This window comes from Agelaius phoeniceus, chromosome 15 (genome assembly GCF_051311805.1).
Source record: "Agelaius phoeniceus isolate bAgePho1 chromosome 15, bAgePho1.hap1, whole genome shotgun sequence".
Taxonomy (NCBI): domain Eukaryota; kingdom Metazoa; phylum Chordata; class Aves; order Passeriformes; family Icteridae; genus Agelaius; species Agelaius phoeniceus.
This window is the reverse complement of record NC_135279.1, coordinates 3,706,541-3,729,877: the sequence shown is the minus strand read 5'-3', so window position 1 is coordinate 3,729,877 and position 23,337 is coordinate 3,706,541. Positions and strand designations below refer to the sequence as shown.

At 53.5% G+C, this 23,337-nt stretch overlaps 5 protein-coding genes across 8 annotated transcripts; 2 read left to right on the top strand and 3 right to left on the bottom strand.

Annotated features, from left to right (window-relative positions):
- Positions 1 to 174: 174 nt before the first annotated feature.
- THOC3 (THO complex subunit 3) lies at positions 175 to 3,583 on the bottom strand. Its single transcript, XM_054642568.2, has 6 exons — positions 3,401 to 3,583; positions 2,845 to 3,001; positions 1,912 to 2,116; positions 1,423 to 1,584; positions 1,234 to 1,334; positions 175 to 908 (listed from the first exon to the last, which is right to left on the bottom strand). Exons 1-6 carry the CDS (start codon positions 3,581 to 3,583, stop codon positions 745 to 747), a joined length of 972 nt encoding a protein of 323 aa, XP_054498543.1. The 3' UTR covers positions 175 to 744.
- On the top strand, positions 3,582 to 12,006 carry SIMC1 (SUMO interacting motifs containing 1). Of its 4 annotated transcripts, none has more exons than XM_077186595.1 (10): positions 3,582 to 3,941; positions 5,207 to 5,926; positions 6,079 to 6,296; positions 6,885 to 6,954; positions 7,357 to 7,502; positions 7,957 to 8,112; positions 8,589 to 8,717; positions 9,643 to 9,799; positions 9,880 to 9,964; positions 11,241 to 12,006. In XM_077186595.1, exons 1-10 carry the CDS (start codon positions 3,582 to 3,584, stop codon positions 11,459 to 11,461), a joined length of 2,262 nt encoding a protein of 753 aa, XP_077042710.1. In that variant the 3' UTR covers positions 11,462 to 12,006. The 4 variants fall into 4 exon arrangements, with proteins under 4 accessions (XP_077042710.1, XP_054498537.2, XP_054498536.2 ...); XM_054642562.2 differs by having other exon boundaries at positions 6,076 to 6,296; XM_054642561.2 differs by having other exon boundaries at positions 3,658 to 3,819; positions 6,076 to 6,296.
- A 635-nt stretch (positions 12,007 to 12,641) lies between these two features.
- KIAA1191 (KIAA1191 ortholog) lies at positions 12,642 to 19,664 on the bottom strand. The gene is made up of 7 exons (XM_054642569.2): positions 19,519 to 19,664; positions 19,245 to 19,435; positions 17,844 to 17,967; positions 16,558 to 16,682; positions 15,273 to 15,379; positions 14,849 to 14,985; positions 12,642 to 14,400 (listed from the first exon to the last, which is right to left on the bottom strand). Exons 1-7 carry the CDS (start codon positions 19,544 to 19,546, stop codon positions 14,192 to 14,194), a joined length of 921 nt encoding a protein of 306 aa, XP_054498544.1. The 5' UTR covers positions 19,547 to 19,664; the 3' UTR covers positions 12,642 to 14,191.
- Positions 19,665 to 20,244: 580 nt separating this feature from the next.
- Positions 20,245 to 22,524, bottom strand: NOP16 (NOP16 nucleolar protein). Its single transcript, XM_054642575.2, has 5 exons — positions 22,357 to 22,524; positions 22,108 to 22,219; positions 21,441 to 21,510; positions 20,845 to 20,951; positions 20,245 to 20,608 (listed from the first exon to the last, which is right to left on the bottom strand). The coding sequence occupies exons 1-5, from the start codon at positions 22,461 to 22,463 to the stop codon at positions 20,465 to 20,467; spliced, it is 540 nt and encodes a 179-aa protein (XP_054498550.1). The 5' UTR covers positions 22,464 to 22,524; the 3' UTR covers positions 20,245 to 20,464.
- Positions 22,525 to 22,585: 61 nt separating this feature from the next.
- Positions 22,586 to 23,271, top strand: HIGD2A (HIG1 hypoxia inducible domain family member 2A). The gene is made up of 2 exons (XM_077186578.1): positions 22,586 to 22,757; positions 22,933 to 23,271. Exons 1-2 carry the CDS (start codon positions 22,643 to 22,645, stop codon positions 23,097 to 23,099), a joined length of 282 nt encoding a protein of 93 aa, XP_077042693.1. The 5' UTR covers positions 22,586 to 22,642; the 3' UTR covers positions 23,100 to 23,271.
- The last annotated feature ends 66 nt before the right edge of the window (positions 23,272 to 23,337 follow it).

The following is a 23,337-nucleotide window of genomic DNA, read 5'->3' as shown; positions in this document are numbered from 1 at the left end:
GCGGTGACAGCGCAGGACAGGGGACACCGAGAGCGGGGACAGGCAGCGGGGACAAAAGCGACAATCCCCGACAGACCCCTCTTCTCAGGGCCTTGCTATGGCCCAGGGAAGGAGGCAGGGGAAGGGAGAGCAGCTCAGCACCCCCCTTGTTCCCCTCAAATAGCCACAGCCACCTTCGTTAAGGAAGAGGATTTATCAAAATTAGAAAAAGACACCACAAATATTTTAAAAAAACCCCAGCTGGAAAACATCTACCAGTTCAAATCCCCCCACCCACCCTCCCCCCGTTGCCCCAGCACAGGGAAGAGACATGGGATGTCTGGGAGGGGGAGAGGCAGGTTGTGCTCCCAGAGCTGCCCTTGCCACCAGGCTTTTAGGGACAAGGGGACAGTCAGGTATCTCATCACTGCTGGGGAGCCTGGTCAAAGCAGAGCACCTCCCATGGGAGGCTCCTCAGCAGCCGCCTTCAGTGACTGCTTTTCTTTGGCCGCTTGCCTTTGGAACAAGCCCCCCCCATGCCCCAGAGATGAGGCAGCAGAGGGGGGCCCTGCCAGAATCCCCCCATTCTCCCCAGCACACAGCTGCCTGTTTATAAAGCTCCCAAGAACAGGACACACCGAGCTGAGCCCGAGGTCACAGCCCTGCCAGGCTGGCAAGAAGATGAGCCAGCTCCTTGCCCCACCTGTGCTAAGCTCCCACCCTCGAGGGCAGGCAGGTGCTGCCTCCCTGGGTGCAGCAGCTTCATCAGGAGTCGTTGGGGAGCCCGAAAAGCTTGACAGTGCCAGCCTCCCTGCTGCTGTCATATTTGCCATCTTTGTCGTCACAGGCGAAGGCCAGCAGAGGCCTCTTCGGGTGCCAGGCCACTGTGAAGGTGGGAGATTCACACTGCACCTCCCAGAGCTTCTCTCCTGCATGGAAAAGGAGCCAGGTCAGCCTGGAGAGCCTCCAGCCCCCTCTGCTGCTCACCTCCCCGAGCCAAGCACCTGCTGCTTCCCTCAGCAAAGGGGAGAGGCAGCACAAACGCTGCTCCAGCGCCTTTTAGTCACCCAGTGACAAGGTACAGACATGACAGGCATGTCTGCCACAGACTTCTGAGGCACAGGCTCCCCCTCATGGCATTCTCTGCACAGGAAAGCTCTTCCTTAGCAGACGGATCTCCCTGTGTCCTCCCAGCTCTACCAGCACTTCTCCATCCAATTCCCTCCTTGCTGTTCCCCAAAATAAAACCATTACCTGTCTCCACCTCAGCAATGTCAATGAAGTGATCTTCTGATGCTGAGGCCAGCATCTTCCCATCGTGGCTGAAGCTCAACGTCCGCACGGGCCAGTCCAGCCTGTAGCAACCCAGGGGAGCAGACAGTGAGGCACTGCCACCACCGTCCCCAGAGAGGGGGAAAACAATTTTGGAACAGCTCTACCTACCTGGAGAAGCACCTCACACACACCAGCTCATCCACGTCCCAGAGGCTGACCAGTGCATCAGCACTGCCTGTGGCAAAGTACTTCCCCATGGGATCAAACTTGATGCAGATGCAGTTGGAAGGATGGGCATTGATGGACTGGATGGGTTTCAGCTCTGGGTAGCTGTGGAGGTGAAGGGAGAGGGCAGGGAGCAGTGAGAGAAGCACAGGGATTTCCTAGAGCAGGGCAGGCATGAGGCACACTAGGACTGGAAGCAAACCCTGCCAAGGCAGGACTCACTGAGTGTCCAGTGAAGGAGGCAAAGCATCAGGGACCATTTTGGGGAGCTGAGCCCAGCCCACAGCTGTGGCAACCTGAGCTCCAGGCAAGCTCATTCCCACCAGAGGGCAGGGGATTGCTGGAATGCGGGGCTCAGCTTTCCCAAAAGCAGCAAAGGCACTTGCAAATGACTGCAGCCAGCCCAGCCCACCAGCAGCCACGGGCACCTGCCTGAGGATGTTGATGCAGCCATTCCCGTTGGTGAGGAAGAACATGTTGTTATCGTTGTTCCAGGAGATCTCGTTCACCTCAAACTTGAACTGTTCCTCAGCTTTGGAGCGATGTGTCTTGGCATCAATGAAGGTGACCACATCATCCTTGTTCCCCACGGCAATGGTCTGTCCATCAGGGCTCCAGCAGATGTTGATGTTCTCACCTGAAAGGACAGCAGGTCCCACTTCCACTCCAAACCATTCCCAAATGGGAAAGACTGCCAGTTCTTCAGTCTAACACACAAACCCTGCACAGCAGCTATCCAGCAAAACCAAACTTGTGACAAGTACAGCTTGAAAACAAATACGTCACAGCCCATTTCAGCCAAGATGGGACCACAGCAATCACCAAACAAGGTCATGCCAAAGATCCTGTGAATCCTGTCATCTCTGAGATCCAGAAAAAGCAGAAGCCAAAAATACCTTTGAATAAAGGTAAGAACATGGCAGGTTGCTGTTACACAACTTTACAATGCCATTCCCAGCCCCAACAACTCAAAACTGGACATTTCCAAGACCATAGATGGTATTTGGGTTAAGCAGCACATGAATTCAAATAGTTTTTCTGAATCCACACAAACTTTCATTTCCACCACACCTCTCTGTAAACATGCTTTTCCTCAGCCTCCAGCCCCACGGCCCACTGACTCCAGAGACAAGTACAAATGACATTTTAACAGCCAGCACCTTATTTCAGCAGTTCTACCAGTCCTGAACCCACGGTAAATCAGCTCTCATATGATGAGTGCAACACAAATATAAAGCAAAGGTGTCCAAACCAGAAACAACCACAGGAAAGGTGCAAAGCTCTGTGCCACTGCAGATGGGTCCCACACAGCTGAGCTCCTGCCAGGACCCAGCTGGGAAGGTGCCCTGGGAAGGCAGGACTCACCTTTGGTGTTGACAGTGGCGATGCACTTGGTGGTGCGGACATCCCAGATGCGGATGGTTTTGTCCCCTGACGCTGTGACAAACAGGTCCGGGTTGCTGGGGTGCCAGCAGAGCTGGTCCACGCTGTCCCCGTGGCCGCGGTAGTTGTTCTCCTTCACCTGGAGGGTGCGAGCAGACGACGTGAGGCTGTGCCCAGCTCTGCTCCAGCTCCTGCCCCACATCCCAGCACACTGCATCCCAGCTGGGACAGATCAGGAGGCGCCCCCCGCCACCCCAGTCCCACCATGGTCACAGCTCCCGCCCACGGCCGGCCAGGGTGGAGAACCCCGCCGGGCACCACCAGCTCCCTTCCCGGCCGGCAGACCCGGCCTGCGCTGCCCCTCGCGAAGCTCCTGTTCCGGTGCACACCGGGTACCCACCCCCAGGCCCGCACCGAACACCGGGACACTCTCCCGCTTCCGGACCCCAGCCCAAGCAGCCGCGCCCGGGCTGCCCAAGGGCTCCCGGTACCAACCCGCGCCGCCCCCGCCCGCCCGATGCCGGCGGATCTCTCTCACCAGCCGGTCCTTCTCGAGCAGGAAGACGCTGGCGGTCTTGTCGAAGGAGCCGGAGGCGAGGCGGCGGCCGCAGCAGCTCCAGGCCACCGAGTGCACCTTGGCGCCGTGCGCCGGGAACTCGCGGCTCCGCGTGTTGGCGCGGAACAGCTCCTGCATGGCCTGCACGTAGGGCGACACCGCCATGGCGGGGCCGCCGCCACCGGCACCGCCACCGCCGCGCGCGCCCCGCCCCGGCACCGCGCCTGACGCCACTTCCGCCGCCCCCCCGCGCCCGGCGCGGCCCCACCGGCGGAGCGGAGCCGGCGCCCGACGCCGAGATGGACAACAGTGTGGTCCTCGTCAGCGATTCGGACTCGGAGGGCGCCCGCTCGCCGCCGCTCCAGCCCTGCCGCTCCCGCCACTCGCTGCCCGGCCCCGCCGTGAGTCCGCGGCTCCCGCCGGGCACGGCGCCGCTGCTGCCCCAAACAAGATGGCGGCGCTGCCATGGCGGGCAAGGACGGGAGGCGCGCACGGACGAGCAGCCTCGGGGGCAGTGGAGGGGGTGGGCGTGTGTTCCCCGGTCCCGTCCCGTCCCAGCCGCGTCCTCAGGGACTTCCCACCCTCTTCCCAGCCGGGCTCGGGTCGCCGCGGGCACCTCCCGCCAGCAGAGCCCCGTTCCACAAGCGCGCTCCCCGCAGCGGTCCCGGCCTCCTTGGCCATATACCCTCAGCAAGAGCCCGGTGCCTGCCACAGCGTGTCGCGGTGCCCTCGCTGCACCCTGAGAAGGGTCCGGCCCTGCAGAGCTCAGCACCCGGCGGGGTCGGGATGCGGTGGGGCGGCTGCCGCCCCTGCTCCCCGTGCCGCTCCTGCGCCCTGTCCCGCTCCGCCGGCGGCTCTGGGGCAGGTGAGGCCGTGCGGCGGCGGTTGCGGGCACGAGGCTCGGGCCCGGACGGGGAAACACGGTTTGTCCCCGGCCCTGCACCGCTGTCCCGGGTCCTGAGGCGGTTGGAGCCCTGCACCTCCCTCCCTCCGCAGCTCCTCTTGCGTCCCGCAGCCCGCTGGGCTTTGCCCTCTCCTTGGGGAAGGCAGCAGGTTTGAGCCGGGGGAGGAAAGTGGATTTAAATTCTCTGCTAAACGTTTTCGCTGCTTTGAGGTGCTGAGGGAGATTTTTTTCCCAAGAGCAAACAGGCTCTGACCCTGCCTGGGCCTTCCAAAAGCTTGGGAAGTGTAGTGTGTGATCTGCTGCTGGTGCAGGCACAGCTGCCTCCCCTGCTGCTCCTGCTGCCCCTCGGAGCCTGCTTTGCCCAGCGAGGCCCAGATGGGAGTCCCCAAAGTGTCAGGGTTACTGTAGCTCCGACTGGTGCCACAGATCAAAAGGCAGCTTCGTTTCCTGCCACTCCTGTCCTCCAGAGCAGGTGATGTGACACGGAAGAGGCGGCAGGGTTTGGATCCCGTGCTGTTCCTGCCAGCGCCTGGGTACAGGAGAGCTCCCAGTGCTTCTGTTGCCCTCCCTGGACATGGCAGCAGGACTGGCATTTCCCTGTCATGGGAAGGAGCTGAGCAGGCAGCCAGGTCTGCTCCGAGCCAAGGCACGAGGACGTGAGCCCTGAGGGGAGTGGGGAAGAGCCTGGGTTGGGCTCAGGCTCAGCTGTGGTGCCAGGGAAGGCTGATCCCAGAGCTCAGGGCCACAGTCCCCCTTGGACAAGCAGAAGGGTCTTTGCCCCTTTTCTAGGCTGGTGCCCTTTTCTCTCTTAGACTGGGACTACAGTGCCATAGCAAGGGCTCCTGGCAGGACAGGACATTGACACTGCTGCTCTGTCCCCACAGGAGATCATTGACCTGACCTGTGAGGATGCAAACTCAGACCCAACAGCGTCGAGCAGCCTCGCCATCATTGACCTGACTGAGGACATGTGCAGCCTTCTCCAGTCCACCCTTGGTGCTGCTCAGAACTCCAGAAATGCTGCCCCAGCAGCACACAAGTCCCATCCCCAACTCTGCCCCTCTGCAGAAAAAGAAACACAGGCAGTTCCAGAGCCAAGCCCTGCACCAGCATCGCACAACACTTCTGAGAAGCTCAGTTCCACCATGGTCAAAGCAGAAACCATGGAGAACTGCAACTGCCTTTCTCCTGTCTCTAGGCACCACAGCTGGAGCCCAGAGCAAGATTACAGCACTACTGCCTTTAACAGCAGCTTGGACTCAGAGTCAGACTCAGACTGCCAGTCCCCATCTCCCCCCAGCCTGGACAGCAACAGCAGCATGGGAGCTGATGGCCCAGAGGAGGATCCTCCCCAGCCCTGCCTGGAAAGGAACCTCCCCCCAAGGCTGAGTCCTGCCCCAACCATTCCTATAACATCAGGAAAGCCCCAAAGGTCTTTGCCAGAAGCAAGTGACTTCCCAGCACACCAACCAATCCAGCAAGCCACCCCAGCCAGGACTGATGCTGACAGCAAGGCCTTGCTGGATAAACTGCACAACTTCAGCAGGAGTGGAGTCCAGCACCTCTTCCTCCAAGGCACAGCACCCAACAGGGACACACAGAAGGTAAACAGGGTTTGGAGCAGCCCTTGCTCCCCTTTGACAGACAGTTGGGGGCTCTGGTTATTGCAGTTCCCTTCACAGTGGGCCCCACATCACAACTGGGTTTCTCTGTGTCTGGGGATCTTTCACCCATTGTCTTGCCTTGCACACAGCAGAAACCTGAGCTCATCCCCAGGGGGAAGCTGAGCATGGTGCACACCACCATGGAGGAGAACATCCTGGAGGGCACCTTGTGTTTCCTGAACGAGTTTGTCTCCTGCCAGCACCGTCCCCCCAAAGACATCATCTGCCACCTGATCAAACAGATGCTGTTGGACACCCACGAAGGGGAGATCCTCAATGACATCTACACACTGCTGATGAAGATCCAAATGTATGTGTTCCCCTGCTCCCAGGGCTGGCTAGGTGTTTCCAGGGGTCTGCCCAGCCTAAGGGTTATTTTCTGTGGGGCTCACCCACAGAACAGGGAGCGATTTCCCCTATAACCCAGGATAATCCTCCTGCCAACAGAGGCACACCCTGGGCTCTCTGAGGGTGGGTCAGGGACAGCTTGTGACACAAGGGAGCCCCTGGGGACGGAAGAGTGTGCTTGCCTTGCCCTGAAGCACAGGTCTCATTTTTCACTGCTGTGACATGGAAGAAGTGCCTTCCCTGGGCTGCAGCAGTGCCAGTGGCTGGAGTAGCTCCCTCAGTTTCCTCAGGCTTCCCACAGAGAGGTACAATGTTTTATGAGGCCACAGACATAGGAGTCCTGGGCATCTCCCTGGAGTATAAACCCTGTCAGGTACTTCCAAAAAATTAATGTGTTATGGGCAGGAGAAGGGATGAGGGCAAAGATGGAGAGAGGAAGGCACCTGAGCCAGGTGGGGCTGGGAGTGGCTGGGGAAGGGCTAAGAGGCTGCCATGCCTCCAAGCACATGGTCAGGCAGGTCAGCACAAACAGACATGGCTGTCCTTGCAGGCTCCATCCAGCCAACATCACCACGCTGGGATGGGACTGGACACTGGTGAAATTCATCATGGAGCAGCAGGTACTTGGCACCTTGTGTGTCACATGGGGCAGGGATCATCCAGCACACGCTGCCTAAGGGAGGGTGAGTGTTCCTAAATGCTTCCTGTGGCTGTGCTCTGCTGCAGAGCTGGCCAGTCCAACAGTGAATCCAACAGCTGGGAATCCCACATTTATCCACAGTGCTCCCTTACTCTGCACAGTTTTAGGCAGGTTGTCCCACTGAAGAAGGTGCAGATAAACTCTGGGTCACAGCACTAGTGCAATGCCCAGCAATGCCCTTCAGGGTCTTGCCTGAGCCAGGCAGCTCCTCCTACAACTACTCCTCAGTAGGTACATCAGTACACTCCCAAGACAGCCAGCTTCCCTGGTGTTCCTAGGCCTGTGGTCCCACCAGACTCACGTGCTCTCCCTCTGCCCCCAGGAGAAGCCCCCTGGCTGGCTCCTCTTCCTGCAGTACGTGGTACAGACCCTGGAGGATGACTTCCAGCACAATCTGAAGTCATACCAGCTGCAGAAGTCAATTGCCAAGAAAGTGCTTTCATGTGACTTGTGCTTCAACAATGTCAAGTAAGGGACACCTCCTCCTTGTTCTCTAACCAGAAGCTCAGAGGCAGGGGCTTAGGGAACATTTGTCAAGACTCCAGCCAGACTTTCGGACTTTCCAAGAAGCAGACTTGGGAGACAAAGGGCCAGCTATAGGGACTAGGAAAATATTTACAAAAGCAAACCACCACAGATGATGCAAGGCCTTTCCAGTCACAACAGAATGGGCTTTTTCCAGGGATGAGGTCAGATTTGCATTGCTCAGGACAGGACTGAGAAGGAGGCAGTCTGCAGGCAAGTGTACAAATCAAGAGAGCTCCTTTGTTGGGCTGTTCAACAGAGCTAGTTCCTAACTTGTCCAAGTGCGTGGAACATACTCTTCATAGTCAGGGCCTTTCCTCCAGCTCTAAGTGGATCTAGAGGTCAGAACACAGCAAAACATGGCACATCCCCAATAAAATTCTTGTTTCTGTTCCAGGGAAGTGGTCAATTGGTTGGTGGTAGCAGTTACAGGAATTGGGTTCTCCCAGCCCCGGGAACAGCTGCAAGAAGCCAGGGCTGAACACGGATCATCTTCACCAAGGCTGGCCAGCCCTCAGACAGAGCAGGCCCAGACAGCTTTCTCTGCCCAAAAGTAAGCTCCAGAATTCCAAACTCCCTGCTGGCATTATCATGGAGCCAAGTCAGGCAGAAGCCAGAGTCACTCTCTCACTGTCAGTTCAGGGAAGCCAGGCTGTACCTGTGACCAGCTTTGCTGGTTCTCCTTTGTGTTAAAGACTTGGTCAGCAAAAGACTCTCACCTCGTAGAAAACTGGCTCAGTGCCATCCTCTTGCATGCAGTGTAAGGCTGGAGCTTGTGGCCCACAGCCCAGGCAGCCCCATGCTGCTCCAGCACTCGGGAGAGCCACCAAGACTGCCCAAGGGTCAATCTGGGGATGAGCTTTGCTTGCAAAAGCATCAGATTCAGAAGCCACCAGCAGACACCAAACCTGGTCCACTGCATTCCCATACCCCTCACCACACAAGGCTGAAGCAGGGACCATCCCCAAGGCTTTGCCTGGCAAGCTGAGGGGCAGAGTGCCCCTGTGCTGACTGTCCCCTCTCGGCCAGGACGATGCTCCTGCTGCAGCGGATGCTGGCCATGGCAGTGGAAGTGGACAGATCTCCCACCTGCAGCTCCCGTAAGATTGCAGACGACATCTTCCCGTTCATACTGAATATCCCCCTGAGGAGCCAAAGGTGAGACAAGCATGTGCAAGGCAGCATTTGCCTGTGTGATCAATTATCTGTTTCCCAATTTACATCCAAGTCTGGATACATAAAGTTCTACAGCATATAGAAAGGCCAGCCAGCAAGAGCGTGGCTGTCTCCCCCATGGAGATGCAGCATCACCAGCTGAGCAGATGATGTGTTGATGGAAACACACCCAAGGTGGTGTGCTGCTGAGAACAGTCAATTCTCCCACTTGGTAAAGTTGTGACCTTAAAACTGTAAGGAGGGTCTGAAAAGCAGTACTGTGCAGCACAGCCAAGCACTGGTAAAAAGACATCACTGATTCCCATGGGCAACCAGGTAGTCAGAAATATGATGCAGTTCCTGCAGCTTTGCCTTGACATCCTTTGTTTGCTTCTTTAAGAAATTCAAATGTGAAGCCAAAGCACAAGGGAGTGAAGAGACCACTAAGCCCCCAAGCATTTCAAACCCATCTTTCAATGCCCAGCAAGCAGCCCTTCACATCCTTTCAGCAGAACTCTGTGCACACACCAGGTATAAACCAAGCCAAACTGACTCTAACCAAGGTGTCACTTTGCCCAGGACAGATGTAGATCCTTCTACTCCTGACCCCACATCACCCTTGCTTGGCTGGGCTCCCTGCAAGGCAGCAGCAATGAGCCACTGCCACACAGGCTGCTGGGCAGGGTGAAGAAGCAGCTCAGTTTGCTTTAGAGACTGTACTCACTTCCAGCTGCTGCTGGTCACACCTGAGGATGAAAACATGGATAACAAAGGTCTCTCACCACATCTGGTGGTCTTCCTTCCAAGCCATGGCTGGGTAGCCCCTGCAGTCACCCCACATCTGCACTAGGTCAGCAGGAGCATGCTGGAACAGTTGTCTCTGGTCAGGCTGTGGTGTCCACCAAAGTAAATTCCTTTTGTGTTGCAGGGAAGCTTTGTTAAACACCATGGAGAGCCAGCTCCTGCGCTGCAGACTGCTGGAGCTGCTATTCCAGCATAGTTGTGACGTGCCCACAACCTCATCCATGTCTCTGGACAAGATCCTGTATTTCCTGAGCCACTCCTCTGTGCTGCCACAATTCCAGGTATCCAGTCCAACCTCTCCTTTGACTTTTTTTTTCTTCTGAGAAAACTTCTAACAACCAAATACTGTCTTCTGTCCTAGGATGAAACAGCAACGTGGCAAAGGTGGGATGAGATGCTGCAGTACTTGAGTTTGCTGCTGCTGAGTTACCACAGTGTAAAACTGGGTAAGCAGTGCTTGTTCTGGCCCTGTCTCATCAAGAGGCTGCAGCACAACAGTCAAATTCCTCTTCCTCCTCTCATCACTACTGGACTCATGGCCAGTGAATCTTAGAAAGACAGTGTGCCTCCATCCATGACAGGAACTATTCCCAGCAGTCAAAAAGTGATGTTGCATTAATCAGAGCACCCACCTTGCTTTGCCAAGTTGAGCCCCTACAAACTAACCTTGGAAGCACTTCCCAGCACTGGACAGTGCACAAGAGGGTGCTTTGTACCCACTGTGGTCAAAGTTGCTGCACAGTGGGTGGAAGAATAGGGTGGTTTAGGAGGAAAAGCAGAAGGCAAAGGGATCATAGAATATCCCAGGTTTAAAGAGACACACTACTGCCCCTCCACAGACATCCCATAATCCACCCTGTGCCTGAGAGTTGTCCACATGCTCCTGGAGCTCTGGCAGCTTTGGAGCCATGACTGTTCCCTGGGGAGCTTGTTCAGTGCCCAACCACTCTGTGCGGGAAGACTTTTTCCTAAAAGCCAACCTAAATCTCCCTTGGCACATCTCCACCCATTCCCTCAGGTCCTGTCACCGTCCTACAGAGCAGAGATGGAGCTGCCCCTCCCTCCTGAGGAAGATGTAGACCCCAGTGAGGTCTGATCTGTCTCCTTGAGGCTGAACACAGCAAGTGACCTAAGCCACTCCTCATGTGGCTTCCCCTCTAGACCCCTCACTGTCTCTGAAGCCCTCCTTTGGGCAAGCCAGGACACTTTCAGCACTTGGTAAACTGTGCAGGGAACACACCCACAGCAGCCATGGAAACAGCAGCAATTCTGACCCCAGGAAAGTGGCACAGTCACAAAACACTATTTTGCCAGAAGTCTCTTCCAACTTCAGGTGCTTTAGCCCAGGGTTAAGGCTGTCATGAATGAATGCAGAGGAATCCACCATGATATATGCAAAGTCTCACTGCCCCTGAACTCCTAGATAATAATCACTGTTGTTGGGCTCTTTGGAGACTCCTTTGTAGCTGCCCATTTTGCATTCCCACAGAAGACAAGGATTATACAAGCCTTGCCCCTTCCCCATTCCTGGGCTCTCTCTGCATGCCAAATGAGCTCCAGGAGGGGCCAGTTCCTTCTTCCCAAAGTCTTGTGCAGAACCATGGAGGATAACAAGAGGATCAGTCCCATTTCCAGCACTGCCTGTGGCACCCTGGGGTCCATCCCAGCAGCTCAGGCTGCCCTTTGGGTGCTGCCTCTCCCCACCAGCATTTCCTTTTGCAGAGCACCTGTGGACCTCTGTCAGTGACCGGATGAAACTGATTGCTCAGAAAGCCAAGGCCAGGCTCCAGGACAGCGATGACATCAGCCAGCTGGACATTCAGCTGAAGATGAATGACTTCATCAGCAGAATGCAGAAGACCCTGGGGGAGCCTTTCCCCCCACAAATTCAGGAGAAATTGTTCATGCTGCAGGAGTTGTTCTTCATTGTCACTGCTGCTTGATGGAGACAACCACTGCAGCAAGGGGGACAAAACTTCATGTTCTCAATATAAACCCCCCCATCTCATACTGCAATCTCAGCATCATGAGGTTGGTTTATACAGTTCTTTTGAAAGAGTTTTGGTTTACATTGTCTCTGAATTTCCATTCAAATTTGCCTTGTGCAGTTTTGCAAAGCACTTCGTACACTTTAAAAAATGAGGTTTTTTCATGTTTGCTAAGACACTTTTGTCTTGATGACAGCACTGCCCAAAGGCACTTATTTGCCCCAACAAGTCCAGGAGAAATTGTTCAAGAGTTGTTCTTGACTGTCACTGCTGCCTGATGGAGACAACCACTGCAGCAAGGGGGACAAAACTTCATGTTCTCAATATAAATTCCCCCATCTCATACTGCAATCTCAGCATCATGGGGGTTGGTTTATACAGTTCTTTGAAAAGATGTTTGGTTTACATTATTTCAAAATTTCTGTTCAAGTTTACCTCATGCAATTTTACAAAGCACTTTGTAAATTTAAAAAAATAAATTCTTTTCATGTTTGCTAAGAGTCTTTAGTCTTGGTGCCAGCTCTGCCCAAAGTCCAGAGCTCTGTCAGATCACACCATAAGGCCATGCTTTAAATCTCAGCGTTCCAAATCCATGAGATTCACCTGTGTAATCAGAACCACAGCAGCAGCTGTACCTCAGTACCTGAATCTGTTCCATGACTTTCAGCTCAGCTTACACTCCAGGAGCACAGGGAACACCAGCATTCAGAGCTCAGGCTTCCCCAGCCCATCAGCAGCACTTTAAAGGACAAGTAAAAACACTGCAACAGCACCAGAGGGGAACTGGGCATCTCTAGGGAAACACCAGCCTAATTCCCACACCTGTGCCCACCTCCACAGTACACGTGGAAACAGCACACAAGCAACAAGAGACAAAAATCTCAGGAACATGAATTTGGATTGCTCAAGAAAACACAAAGATATCATGTTTAGTTTCATCTACACAAACCCTAAGACAGAACTGAGCCTGGCTGTAAACCCAATCTCCCTGTGAAAGGGGAGTTTGTGGGCAAGTATTTCACCTTAGTGAGGTGCTGCCAGAGCCTGATCCACCAGAACCTTGACCCCACACTCACTGGACAGCCCCAAATTTCTCCCACAGATGCTCTGCCAGCACCAACACACACTGTGGACCTCCATTCCACAAGGATTTTATTGTCCTGTAACAAACAAAACAAACATACACATTAGGAGACATGAATACAGTCAACAAATAAATTAATGTCAAATGAGAGCCTGATTGCCAAGGTGCAAATGAGTGGTGACAGAACTGCTGGTTTGGGTGAGGGACTTTCACACAACACATCACTGGCAGTGCTGCTGAAGCTTGAGAGGAAGCAGTGCTACAAAATGTGCTGCTTCAGGGGGGCCAGCAGCCAGCCAAGGAAACTTCCAGGGAGAGTGGTTTAAGTGAGAAACCCCAGAGCTCAACAGTTACCACCTGTTAAGTAACTTCTGTAGAATGTCCTGGCAACAGAGAAGCTTCCACTTCCAGATGCAAGGCTGCTGCTGGCTGAGGGACTCTGCAACACCATGGTGAGATCAAGAGCAGACCTGAGGAGACCCATTTGCCACAGCACAGGTGAGGATTCCAGAGCCATGCTGCCTATCATGTTTAAGGGATTAGATGGTAGGCAGGAGTTCCTTCCACTTTCCCTGAAAGCTGGTGTTAGCTGTTCCCAGGAACTGGTTCAGACTAGGTGAAGGATCACATCCAGCTGTACCTTGGCAGGGAGGAATGTTCAGCCTTGGTCTGCCCTCAGTCCTTCCCCAGCCCTGCAGAACACACTTAATGCTGATAAAACAAAATACCCTGTCTGAGAAAGTTCCCAGAATCTAATACATTCTATACAATTCTAGGGGAAAAAAACCAACAAAAACAAATCAAGCAGCATCCAGAGTGCCAGAACACGTGCAAATCTGCTGTCTAGGACATAGGACAGGGCTGTTTTGCAGAACAAAGAGAGGAGGATTACTTGCTTGAAAATACACCAGCTTTGATTACTTCCACCTTCTTAGAGGAACATGAAGAGTTGGAAGAAAAGGAATTCTTCCTCATTACTTCAAAGCTCCATTAGATTCTGCTCTGTGCCTTTCCAATGAGAGCATCTTAGAATAGTCACTAGTCTCTTTTCCCTTTAAAAATATTCCAAGAACAAAAAACATGGTCACACTGGCTAGTGAGAGAGTGCCACATTTATACTGACCTACCCCATACCCCATCTTCCTTCTGGCAGTTGATGGTCCAGTTTTCAGTCCTTGCTGGTTCACATTGTTTTCTGCTTGATCTCTTGACAGAACCAGTCCTCCTGTGAGTCCTTCAGCACTGAGCAGGACAAGACAATCAGGTTCCAGGCATACAAGCCAGGTGCTCACACACCACATGGAACCCTGTCCAAAAAACCATGGCTCAGGGTTTCACTGTGGTGGGGTGTACTAGGAAGCACGCCCAGAGCAGCCTGGCAGCCCAAACCAGTGCAGTGCAGCAGACAGGATGGTTTACATTGGTTTAGGACAGTGTAGGAGTTTTTCCAAGACTGGCTTTAGCAGGACAATCAGGACTGTTTCTTTTTCTGAGATGAAGAGCTGGAAAAGGAGACTTTCCTAACTTTACTGCAGCACACAGGACATGGAAGCAGAGCCTAAGACACCCTGTAGCCTGCTAAAGACACTGGAAGCTTTCCTCTAGAACCCAGTGGGAGTGAGCACGTTCAGATCCCGAGGTTTGATATTGTGGGAACGTGGAGATTGTTTCCTCCCATCTGTGCCTGGAATGTCCATTTTGGGTGGCTTGAAGGTGACTGGATCCTCTGTCATCCTTGTAGCCTGAGCACGCATCAGCTCCATTGGGGATGGCTTCTGGGCACCCTTATAGGACTGAATGGTAAATCCTCCTGATGAAAAAAAATCACAGTAAAAACCAGGAAAACCAGTCAAATCCCCTTCCTACTGCTGCCAGGAGTGAGCAGTGTCACTGACACTCAGCACCACAGACAGCCTATGCAAATTCCAGCAGCTTTATATCATCTGAAGCCTATTCCACATCAGGGGTGGCACTTCCAGTCTTGGTTGCATCACATATCAGAGAAAGAGTAAAAAGCTGTCACCCTCACACCCTGCCCCTCCCACTGAAGCTCACTGCAAGTTATTTCTACTTCCAGATCCTTGGAACAGGTTTTACCCAAGTGTTCTATTTTCAGGCACAGAAATTCTATGACTAACACACATTCCCAAGGTGGTCCTGGAGAGTAACAAGGCAAGCAGGAAAAGATTCCAGAAAGAGCCAGCAAGTGTGTTGTGTGACAGTTCCCCCCTTGGCAAGGCAGATTTTCAAGGACATACCTGCATCACTGGCTGATTTCTGGACAGCTCTGGGTCCAAAAAAGCTCCATCTTTCAGATGACAATCTGTCCCCACCACCTTCCATAGCAAAGTCTGAGCCAGTGATAGAAGTAGAGGATCCCTGACTAAACCAACCCCTAAGGAAAAAAAATTAATTGAGATGTTTAAAACCTGAGAATAAATACTTCAAGTGACCCCACTATGCCAGGAAATTTTCATGTAGTCAAAAGGGGTAATTTAAGAAATCCATCCAGGATAAACTATGCATGCTCAAGCTCCAGAGGCTTCCAACATTTGGATCTACCAAACACAAATCCTCACCAGGCTCTGAATTTCACCCTGTGCAGTCCCTCACAGGATAAGAAGGTTGTTTGTAGCAGCTCCCACCCCAGCAGCCTGTAGGAAACCAAAGGAGGCAGAGTACCTGCTTCTATGCCTGGGGGAGGAGTGGGGGGTGCTGCTTGGAGTGGACTGAGCAGAAGAATTCTGTTTGTCATCTTTTGTTGTGTCTCCATTCTGCATTTTTAGGTTCTGTCAGGAGAGGCAAGAGAAACAGAAGCAACACAGCTTAAATACTGGACATGAGGAACAACACCCATTTTTAACCAAAACCAGACAATTGTTGCTATCACAGGTGAGAAAGAATAAGTGTCACCACACCTAAAGTTGATTCCAGTATTACAATACCTGCATACACCCCCATAAGTTTCTCTTCACATCAAATATTAGCATTTTTAAAGTTCACTTTAGGCTACAGAAAGAACACCAGCCCTCATAGGGAGGTTGTGGATGCAGCAGAGCTCACTTCAGCTACCTGGTAACTGCTCTAAATGCCACAGCATCCATTTGTTTCCAGCACTAATCAGAGCAACAAAGCTTTCAGTTCTCTAATGAGGCTGAGACCAGCTCTCAGAGAAGGTACAAGATCAGGAATACCAGACCCTGTGAAGCAATTAGTGTACACCAGGATGGAAACACTGCCCTGGAACAGAGATGAACCCCTTCAGGGCACAAAATAAACAGGAACTGGCTGTATGCAAACCATGTTATTTACAAGCTGGACAGTACAAACTGAACTTTGAAGAAGTCATTTGAAGGGCAGTTACAGTTCAAACACAAAATACACAGGGTACCTTGTAATGTTTCCTGTGGCCATTCAAGCCACACCAATGCAATTCATCGACGCAGTTACTGAGACTTTGGCCTCGTGGGAGGACACTGCAAGAGTTGACTATTAAACTCCAAGTGCAATTTTTTTTTTTTAAGAGCTCAGCAGCCCACAGTAACATGTTCATTCAAGACTTTTGTTTTCAGTAAGACACATCTGGTAACTTCCACAATGTAAATGTACACTTTACAAGTTCTCTTTGGACACATTGTTACAGAATTCAACTGCAGGGCACCATTCAAAAGTACAGCAAGAAATTCGATTGTGTAGGGTTGTCCCCACTTGGAAAGACAACTGTCATAGACTGATATGACAGTGAAATGTGACAGATTTGAGAATAAAAAAGCTGTTTCAAAACTACAAAGGCTAATTTTAATTTTAAAATACAATTGGGTAAACTTTACTACACAATGAGCTAAAAGCCTTCAGAGGAAACAGCTTAAGGAAAGTTTTGGCAACACACTCCAGAAGTTATGTCACCAGGTAAATGTTAAACCAGACCCTTCCTACACAGAGAAATGCAATGGAAAACAAGCCTTACATGGACTGCCTCAGCCACTCGGTGGTACTTGGTCTCCTCAGTGGTGAGGCCTTTGTGGGGTGTGTAGCCAGCTTCCCTCAGCCCTGCCTGCTGCTCAAAGCGCTGGATGCTCTCCTGAGTCTGCTCTGGAACACACAAGAGGACAAAGTCACACAGAAATGCCACCACAAGCAGTTCTAGCAACTGAATGCAAACCCCTTTTTTCATCCTTCACACATTGTAACAAGCTGAGGCATAAAGATGTAGCTGGTGAGATATTCTGACAAGCCAACCACCCTGAGACAGTGAGATGAGCAGTGATTTGTCCCAAATCACCAGACATACCACAAATGCAACACCTGTAATTAATCCCATCTCACCCTAATACTGCATCACTCCCACTCACAACTTCATAAATCCAGGAGAACCCAATAAGTTGGATACTTTAAGTGGCCCACTGCATTCAAGGGAGCCTTGCAGGTCATGTTTTAAAGACTCCCAGTGATTTTAGATCAGGTAAAATAAGCCATTCCAGCCAGACACAGAGCCAGCATCTAATACACTGATATCAGCTTCAGTTCTGAAAAACGTAAGCACTCCCTCCAAACCCCAGCATAAGATGTTCATTCCCTGGTGGAACAAGGAGAAAAGTCAAAAGGAATCAGAGCACAAAAAGGTTAGTGGAAAAGACACTGTCTTCTTTAAACCAGGTAAGAATCCCTGCTTTTTGTAGCTGCTGAAAGAAGAGGCAGCATGGACAGATTAACACAGAAATAATTCCTCTCATTGCAAAAGGGCACATCTTCTCTGCAAACATAACTGACCCCATTTTATTTTAAAGCATCATGGTTCATGTTTAGAAGTGTTGCAGTTAGCAAGGCAGCTGTTGCTATTAACAACATCAATGCCTGAAGTGCTCCATTAGCACAGTGTGTCAGCTCCCCTCACTGCCTGGGTTAATGGTAGAGCTCTGCCTGTCATTCAGAAATAGTTAATGATAGTTAATAATCAAACAGAGCAGCAGCAGCCTCTGCACTCCAACAACATGGACTGCAGTGTCCTGTCAGCAAACAACAAACTCTGCACTCCTACCCCACCCCTGGAAACATAGAAGCACCACATGTGGCCTCTTCCCCAGTTCCTTGCTTCCTTCTAGAAACATCCTCTGAAAAAAACAAACTCACACAGCACCAGAGCAGAGCCAGTCTGAACCCAAGAGTTCTCCAGGAATTACCCTGAGGCATCAGCAAGCTGGAGCCCCCTCAGTGCCCAAGCCACACATGAGAGAGTGGGAGGTGAGCTCTTACTTGTGATGAGGGAGTTCATGATGACGTGAGTGGCCTTGGCCTTCACCACAGGCACCTTGTTCACACTTTCCGTGGATGATGAAGGAGTTATGACAGGCTTCATGTTGGCATCCCCTTCCTCATCCTGTGGGGAAGCAGCAGGGGATGTTTTGAGATGGGGAAGCATCTCAGCACCTGGCAAGGAGACATCTCTAACTACACAAGTGAGACAAGGTGCTGCTCTGGCAGCCAGCCTTCATCCCATGGGAGAAATCCCTCCCCACAGTGTGCTGTGCACACTGCAGCAGGAGTGGTCAGAACCTTAGAATTCATGGCAATGAACAAGTGACTTGTATCCAACATCTGAGCACCTACCAGGCTCAGAGCAAACAAGCTGTAAGTCCAAGTACAACAAGGTCAACAGGCAAGAAACCAGAACATCTGTTTTTCTCCTAAATGCAAACTGGACTTCAAGGTCAACTGGGCAAAAGCACCAAGAGCACCTTCCCAGGCAGGTCAAGCACCAGCTGTTCACAGAATGGCAGTCACAGAGCAGAGCCTGGAGTGAACAACTTGTTTTCCCACCTCATTCCTTAAATGTTTCTTGCTCAGTGTGTCCAATGGTCATAGATCAACCACTAGACCTCAGCAAAGAAACAGAAAAGAAATGCTAGAAAACAAAGTATCCTGTGAAACACTGACTTCCTCCACCCAACACAGGAGTTCCCTACTGGAGAGGTTTTTTTTGTACCAAACCACAACTTTTTGGTTGTGGTCTCCCACAAGAGATTTAAAAACCAAGGAGGTTTAAAGTAGAGGTTAAACTCAAAGAGATACAGAATTAAGTTCTTCCATCCAACAACATTTAGCTTAATTTCAAACTTAGAAAACAGCCTCTAAATTTAAAAGGGCTGGTCCTGCACTCAAAGCACAGAAAGCACAGAATCCCAGCATGGTTTGGGTTGGAAGAGATCTTAAATAACATCCAGTTCCAACCCCCTGCCATGGCGGGGGACTCTCCAGTGCAGCAGCTTGTTCAGAGCTCCCACCAACCTGGGCTTGAACACTTCAAGGGATGGGGCAGCCACAGTTTCCCTGTACAAACTGTGCCAGTGCCTCACCACCCTTACGGTAAAGGATTTACATCCAGCCTAAACCAGCCTTATGCTCTACTTTAATTACACCTGGTTGCTGGGGTTTTTTTAACCACAAACACGGAGGAGACACTCAGCACACATTTGTCCCATCCACACCTCCATGTGCCCATTGCAAGGCCAGGCAGCAGTGCCGGGCTGTGTCCCCAGCCCCTCCCGAGGTTCCTGCTGCGAGGGCAGGAGGGGTTTAAGGACGGGGGGGATGCCAGGAGACGGTGCCAGAGCTGCGGGGCACCCAAGGACATGCCGGGGCCAGCCGGGCCCGTACCTTCGAGAGCTCCTGGTACTTGCGCTCGGGGATGACCGGCTGCTTCCAGAGCACGCTGGCGCACAGATCGGCGGGCGGCGGAGTCATGGGCGCCGTGTCCTCCAGGGCATCATCGTAGCTGAAGGCGCGGCGTGGAACGCCGAGGGGCAACGACATCCTGCCCGAGCGGGGCCCGCCGCCCGGCTCCAGCGCTGCGGAGAGAGCGCAGCGCTCAGCGCCCGCCGCCACCGCCGCGCCCGACCGAGCCCGGCGGGGAGCGGGTGCGGAACCTTACCGGGAGCGTCGGGCTTCCCAGAGCTCATGGCGGGGGCTCAGCGGGGCTCGGCGAGCGGCAGCAGGAACAGGCCCGGAGCAGCCATAGCGGAATCGCCGCGAGTCGCCTCAGCCGGAGGCTGCTTACTCCTGCGGGGGCGCTTTTATAGGGGCGAGGTCTCGCGAGATGCGGTCGTTTGGCGCGGGGCACGCTGGGAGCTGTAGTTCGGGGGGGAAGGCGGGGTTTGCCGGTTTACCGGGGCCCCAGAGCACCCACGGCCCGGTGGCGGGGCTGGGGTCGTGTCCTGCCCACGTGTCCCGTCCTCCTGCAGACAGGAGGTTGCTGGGTCAGCCCACAGGGCGCTAGGTCCTGGAAAAACAATCCTGGAAGCTGGCAAGCCCATCAGGAACAAGAGTAGGTGGCAGAGAGTCTCACTGTGACACCCTTTCTACAGCTGCTCCTTCCTCTATCAATGAAAGGGTAGCCTCTCTGCTGCCCTCCAGTTCTTCTGCAAGAAAGGGACCCCAGTCTACTCTCCCAAGCTGCAGGCACAGGGGAAGGCCACAGCACATGGCCCTGCTCCAACTTACACTGCCTACAGGACAATCACCCAAAGTGTGAGTGCTGCCCACACCCAGCCCTGTCACCGCAGGGGGGGGACACGTGTCCAAGGCTAACATCACCAGGAGCTCTCCAAAGCAGGACTGCACCAGGCAGGAGCTCACAAACAAGACACTCACAAGCAGCTAGAAAGAGTACTTTATTTTAGCAAAGCTGAAGAAATGCTGGCTGCCACACAGAAAGTGAGCAGAACAGCACAGTCAGTGTCAGTGCCAAGAGTCTTTCATGGAGAGTAAAACCCTCTCTGCCTAGTGAAGGTTCTTCCTCCATCCCCAGAGGCTTTTTCAGTTTGGAAAATATTCATTTCAAGCCTTCACTTGCAGGTAAACCTGAGGAAAAAGAACAGTCACTGCACTTCCATTTTTTCTGGCTTGAGTGATGCAATGAAATTCTTGTACTCCTCGGGATAGAAATTCTTGTACACATTGATTTTCCTCTTTATCTGTTTGGGAGTATCCTGGTAGTAGTTCTTCTCATCCCGAGCCATTTCCTGTGACAAAGGAGAAGGTAAGTCAGGGGAGCAGCCCCAAGAGCAAACACCAACCCAGCCCACCCACAGCAGTGTGATCACTGCCTGACTCAGACAGGGAGCTGGCCACAGTTCAAAGTGTTTTTTTCCCTTAGGAATCAGCTAACTGCAAAACAGGATCCAGGACAGAGAGGATTAGCAGTTCTCATGCTGTTGTTGGGAAGATCCAGGAGTGAATCCCTTGCTCTGGAATGTACCTTGTAGTTCTCCCCGTGGTTCTGGATCATGTATCTCACATAGTCAATAAGGTCCCGTGAGAGTGTGTTCGACTTCTTCTCAGGGAGGCTGGCCTCCAGCTCCATCTCTGGGCAGAGGGCAGAGGTAGCATGAGGGAGGGGAAGGAAGCAACAACACCTCAGAGATCCCCAGCCTCTCCCCAAGGTTGACTCCAGCCACACAGCTTGGCTGCTGGTGCATGCAGGGACATTTCCCAGCAGGATGGTGCAAGAAAATGGCCCAGACAACATCCAGGCCTGCACTGCAGCTCTTCTCCAGCTCACACAGGAGCAGCAGACCCTTTCAGCCCAGGCTGCAGTGTGACTGCTGAGAGCTGCCCAGCCCACCACTGAAACACCAGGCACTGACTCCATGGCTTCTTGTCACCCTGGAGCCAAGCACCAGCGCATCTCGCAGTGACAAGAGCCCTCTTGAGGCTGCAGGGACAAATACTGTGGAAAAGACATGCTCCTCCACAAGGCTGGATAAGAAACAACACCCTTCCCTACCCCTGGCACAGCACAGGGTGACAAAATAACCCACAGGGGCTCAGGAGAAGCCCAAATGCAGCACTGACCATTCACCACGTACGGCTTCCGCACTATTTTCTTTCCTGGCTGTTGTCCATCACTTTCCACTTCCATCCCCTGAATTATAGCAGAGAAAACACAAATGAAGAAAAGCACAATTGGAAGACTGCAGACTGCTGTGTCCCCACACACATGGTTCTCAAACCTCCAAACTGTTTCTACATGGCTGCAAGGGGCAGGAATCCCAGATGGCTTAAGCAGAGCTTCACTTGTGCCAATAAACTGGCTTGTGGGCAAGGCTGTCAGCTGAGAAACGCTGTGTGAATGGAGACAAATGGCAAACAAGGTCATTCCTACTTCTTCCTTGAGCTTCTTGGGGCCACCTTTCACCTGAAAGTGTTGCCCTCTTACGCAGATGGGCCTGGCTGGCTCTGCTGTACACAAAGAGCCCTTCTTTGTTATCAGTAACAACTTGGCTGCAGCGTTCCCAACCCCCCCTGTCTCTGGCAAGTCCCAGGACTGACGTTTTTTATATTTGTTCTAAAGTCCATTATGTCTCGGGAGCGCTGTAGCTCGTTCCCACGCCAGGATCTTGGTGAGATAAGCGCGTAGATCAAGATAAGAAACGTGTCCACTGCCAGAGACTTATCCAGAGCCACCTGCCCAGGATACCTCCCCCCACAAAGGAGCGGCCCGGACCAAACCCTCCCTTACCAGCAGCTTCTTCGGGATGGGGACAGCCTTGTTGGGATCCTCGGCCAGGCCCATGTCGGCCAGGTTCTGTGCCACCGACTTGTGCGGGTCCCAGGCATGGCGGATGTGCGAGCTGCGCGGGGACAATCGACATCACGGCCGTGTCCCTCACCCCGCGGCCGTGCGCGTCCACCTCCCCACCGACACGTGCAGCGGCTCCCGGCCGCCCTGCCCCAGCCCACGCCGCCCCCCCGCGTCCGCGGCGCTCACCAGGCGATGCGGGGCGCGGCGCGGCGGCGGGCGCTGCGGTAGAGCCGCTTGCGGTTGAGGTTGTAGGAATATTTGTGCCGCCGGCTCTTCCCCTTGGCCTTCGGCATGGCGGACACGCGCGGGCTGGCCACGGGGCTGCCGCGCCGGCCCGGGGCACCACGGGAAGTGTAGTTCCGAGACAGCAGCGCCGCGCGGTAAGTGCGCGCGTCGGACTGCAACCCCCGGCATGCACTTCTCCGGAGGCGGGGCTACGGCAGCCGGAAAGGGCCTTGCTGTCACCTTGGCCATGGCGGCCGGGCCGCCCCCGCCGCTGGAGCCCAGTCCGCTGCCCACGTTCCCTGAGGAGGGATTCGCGGACAAGTTCCTGCGCAAGACCCGCGAGAACCCCCTGGTGCCCCTCGGTGAGGGTGGGGCGGGGGGTGGCGGGACGGAGGCGGAGTGAGGGGCGCGGGCCGGCGCGATGGCCGCTGGTGAGGGCCGGTCCCTCAGCCCCGGGCCGGCTGCCCCCGGGAAGCGCGGCCCGGGTTTGAGAGTGTGGGGGAAGCCGCTCCTCACGGCCCTCGTCCTTCCTCGCAGGCTGTCTGTGCACCGTCAGTGTCCTGGTCTACGGAATCATCTGCTTCAAGAAAGGCAACACTCGGCGCTCCCAGCTGATGATGCGGGCGCGTGTCATAGCCCAGGGCTGCACCTTCGCCGCCCTGCTGGGGGGCATGGCGGCCACGGCCTTCAAATCCCGACAGTGATATCGGACAAGAGCGAAGCTGAGGCCAAGGGCAAGTGTCTACCAGTAGCCCTGGCTGGCAGGGTGGATCCTGGCTGGGGATGGAGTTTTCTGAGAGACTGTTGTGATGTCTCGGTACAGCCAGTTCTGGAGCACTGGGAATGGGGTGAATACACTCTGTGATTAACATGTAATTTAGGCTGTGGCGCTTTTTTTTGTTTCCCCAAGAGCTCTCCTGCAGCACTGAGGCTGCATGGCAC

What these genes read in the sequence shown, in the direction of transcription:
- HIGD2A (XM_077186578.1), top strand. Translation starts at nt 22,643, where the DNA reads ATGGCGGCCGGGCCGCCCCCGCCGCTGGAGCCCAGTCCGCTGCCCACG. An exon ending in GAACCCCCTGGTGCCCCTCG is followed by an intron (nt 22,758 to 22,932) that starts GTGAGGGTGGGG and finishes CCTTCCTCGCAG; the next exon opens with GCTGTCTGTGCACCGTCAGT.
- SIMC1 (XM_054642562.2), top strand. Translation starts at nt 3,582, where the DNA reads ATGGCGGGGCCGCCGCCACCGGCACCGCCACCGCCGCGCGCGCCCCGC. An exon ending in CCAACAGGGACACACAGAAG is followed by an intron (nt 5,927 to 6,075) that starts GTAAACAGGGTT and finishes CCTTGCACACAG; the next exon opens with CAGAAACCTGAGCTCATCCC. An exon ending in TTGTGCTTCAACAATGTCAA is followed by an intron (nt 7,503 to 7,956) that starts GTAAGGGACACC and finishes TTTCTGTTCCAG; the next exon opens with GGAAGTGGTCAATTGGTTGG.
- THOC3 (XM_054642568.2), bottom strand. Translation starts at nt 3,583, where the DNA reads ATGGCGGTGTCGCCCTACGTGCAGGCCATGCAGGAGCTGTTCCGCGCC. An exon ending in GGCTGCATCAACATCCTCAG is followed by an intron (nt 1,585 to 1,911) that starts GCAGGTGCCCGT and finishes TCACCTCCACAG; the next exon opens with CTACCCAGAGCTGAAACCCA. An exon ending in CATTGCTGAGGTGGAGACAG is followed by an intron (nt 909 to 1,233) that starts GTAATGGTTTTA and finishes TTTTCCATGCAG; the next exon opens with GAGAGAAGCTCTGGGAGGTG.
- KIAA1191 (XM_054642569.2), bottom strand. Translation starts at nt 19,546, where the DNA reads ATGAGCTCTGGGAAGCCCGACGCTCCCG. An exon ending in AGTACCAGGAGCTCTCGAAG is followed by an intron (nt 17,968 to 19,244) that starts GTACGGGCCCGG and finishes GCTTCCCCACAG; the next exon opens with GATGAGGAAGGGGATGCCAA. An exon ending in GAGTGGCTGAGGCAGTCCAT is followed by an intron (nt 15,380 to 16,557) that starts GTAAGGCTTGTT and finishes CTCTCCTGACAG; the next exon opens with AACCTAAAAATGCAGAATGG.
- NOP16 (XM_054642575.2), bottom strand. Translation starts at nt 22,463, where the DNA reads ATGCCGAAGGCCAAGGGGAAGAGCCGGCGGCACAAATATTCCTACAAC. An exon ending in CCATCCCGAAGAAGCTGCTG is followed by an intron (nt 21,511 to 22,107) that starts GTAAGGGAGGGT and finishes GCTATAATTCAG; the next exon opens with GGGATGGAAGTGGAAAGTGA. An exon ending in GAAGCCGTACGTGGTGAATG is followed by an intron (nt 20,952 to 21,440) that starts GTCAGTGCTGCA and finishes CCCTCTGCCCAG; the next exon opens with AGATGGAGCTGGAGGCCAGC.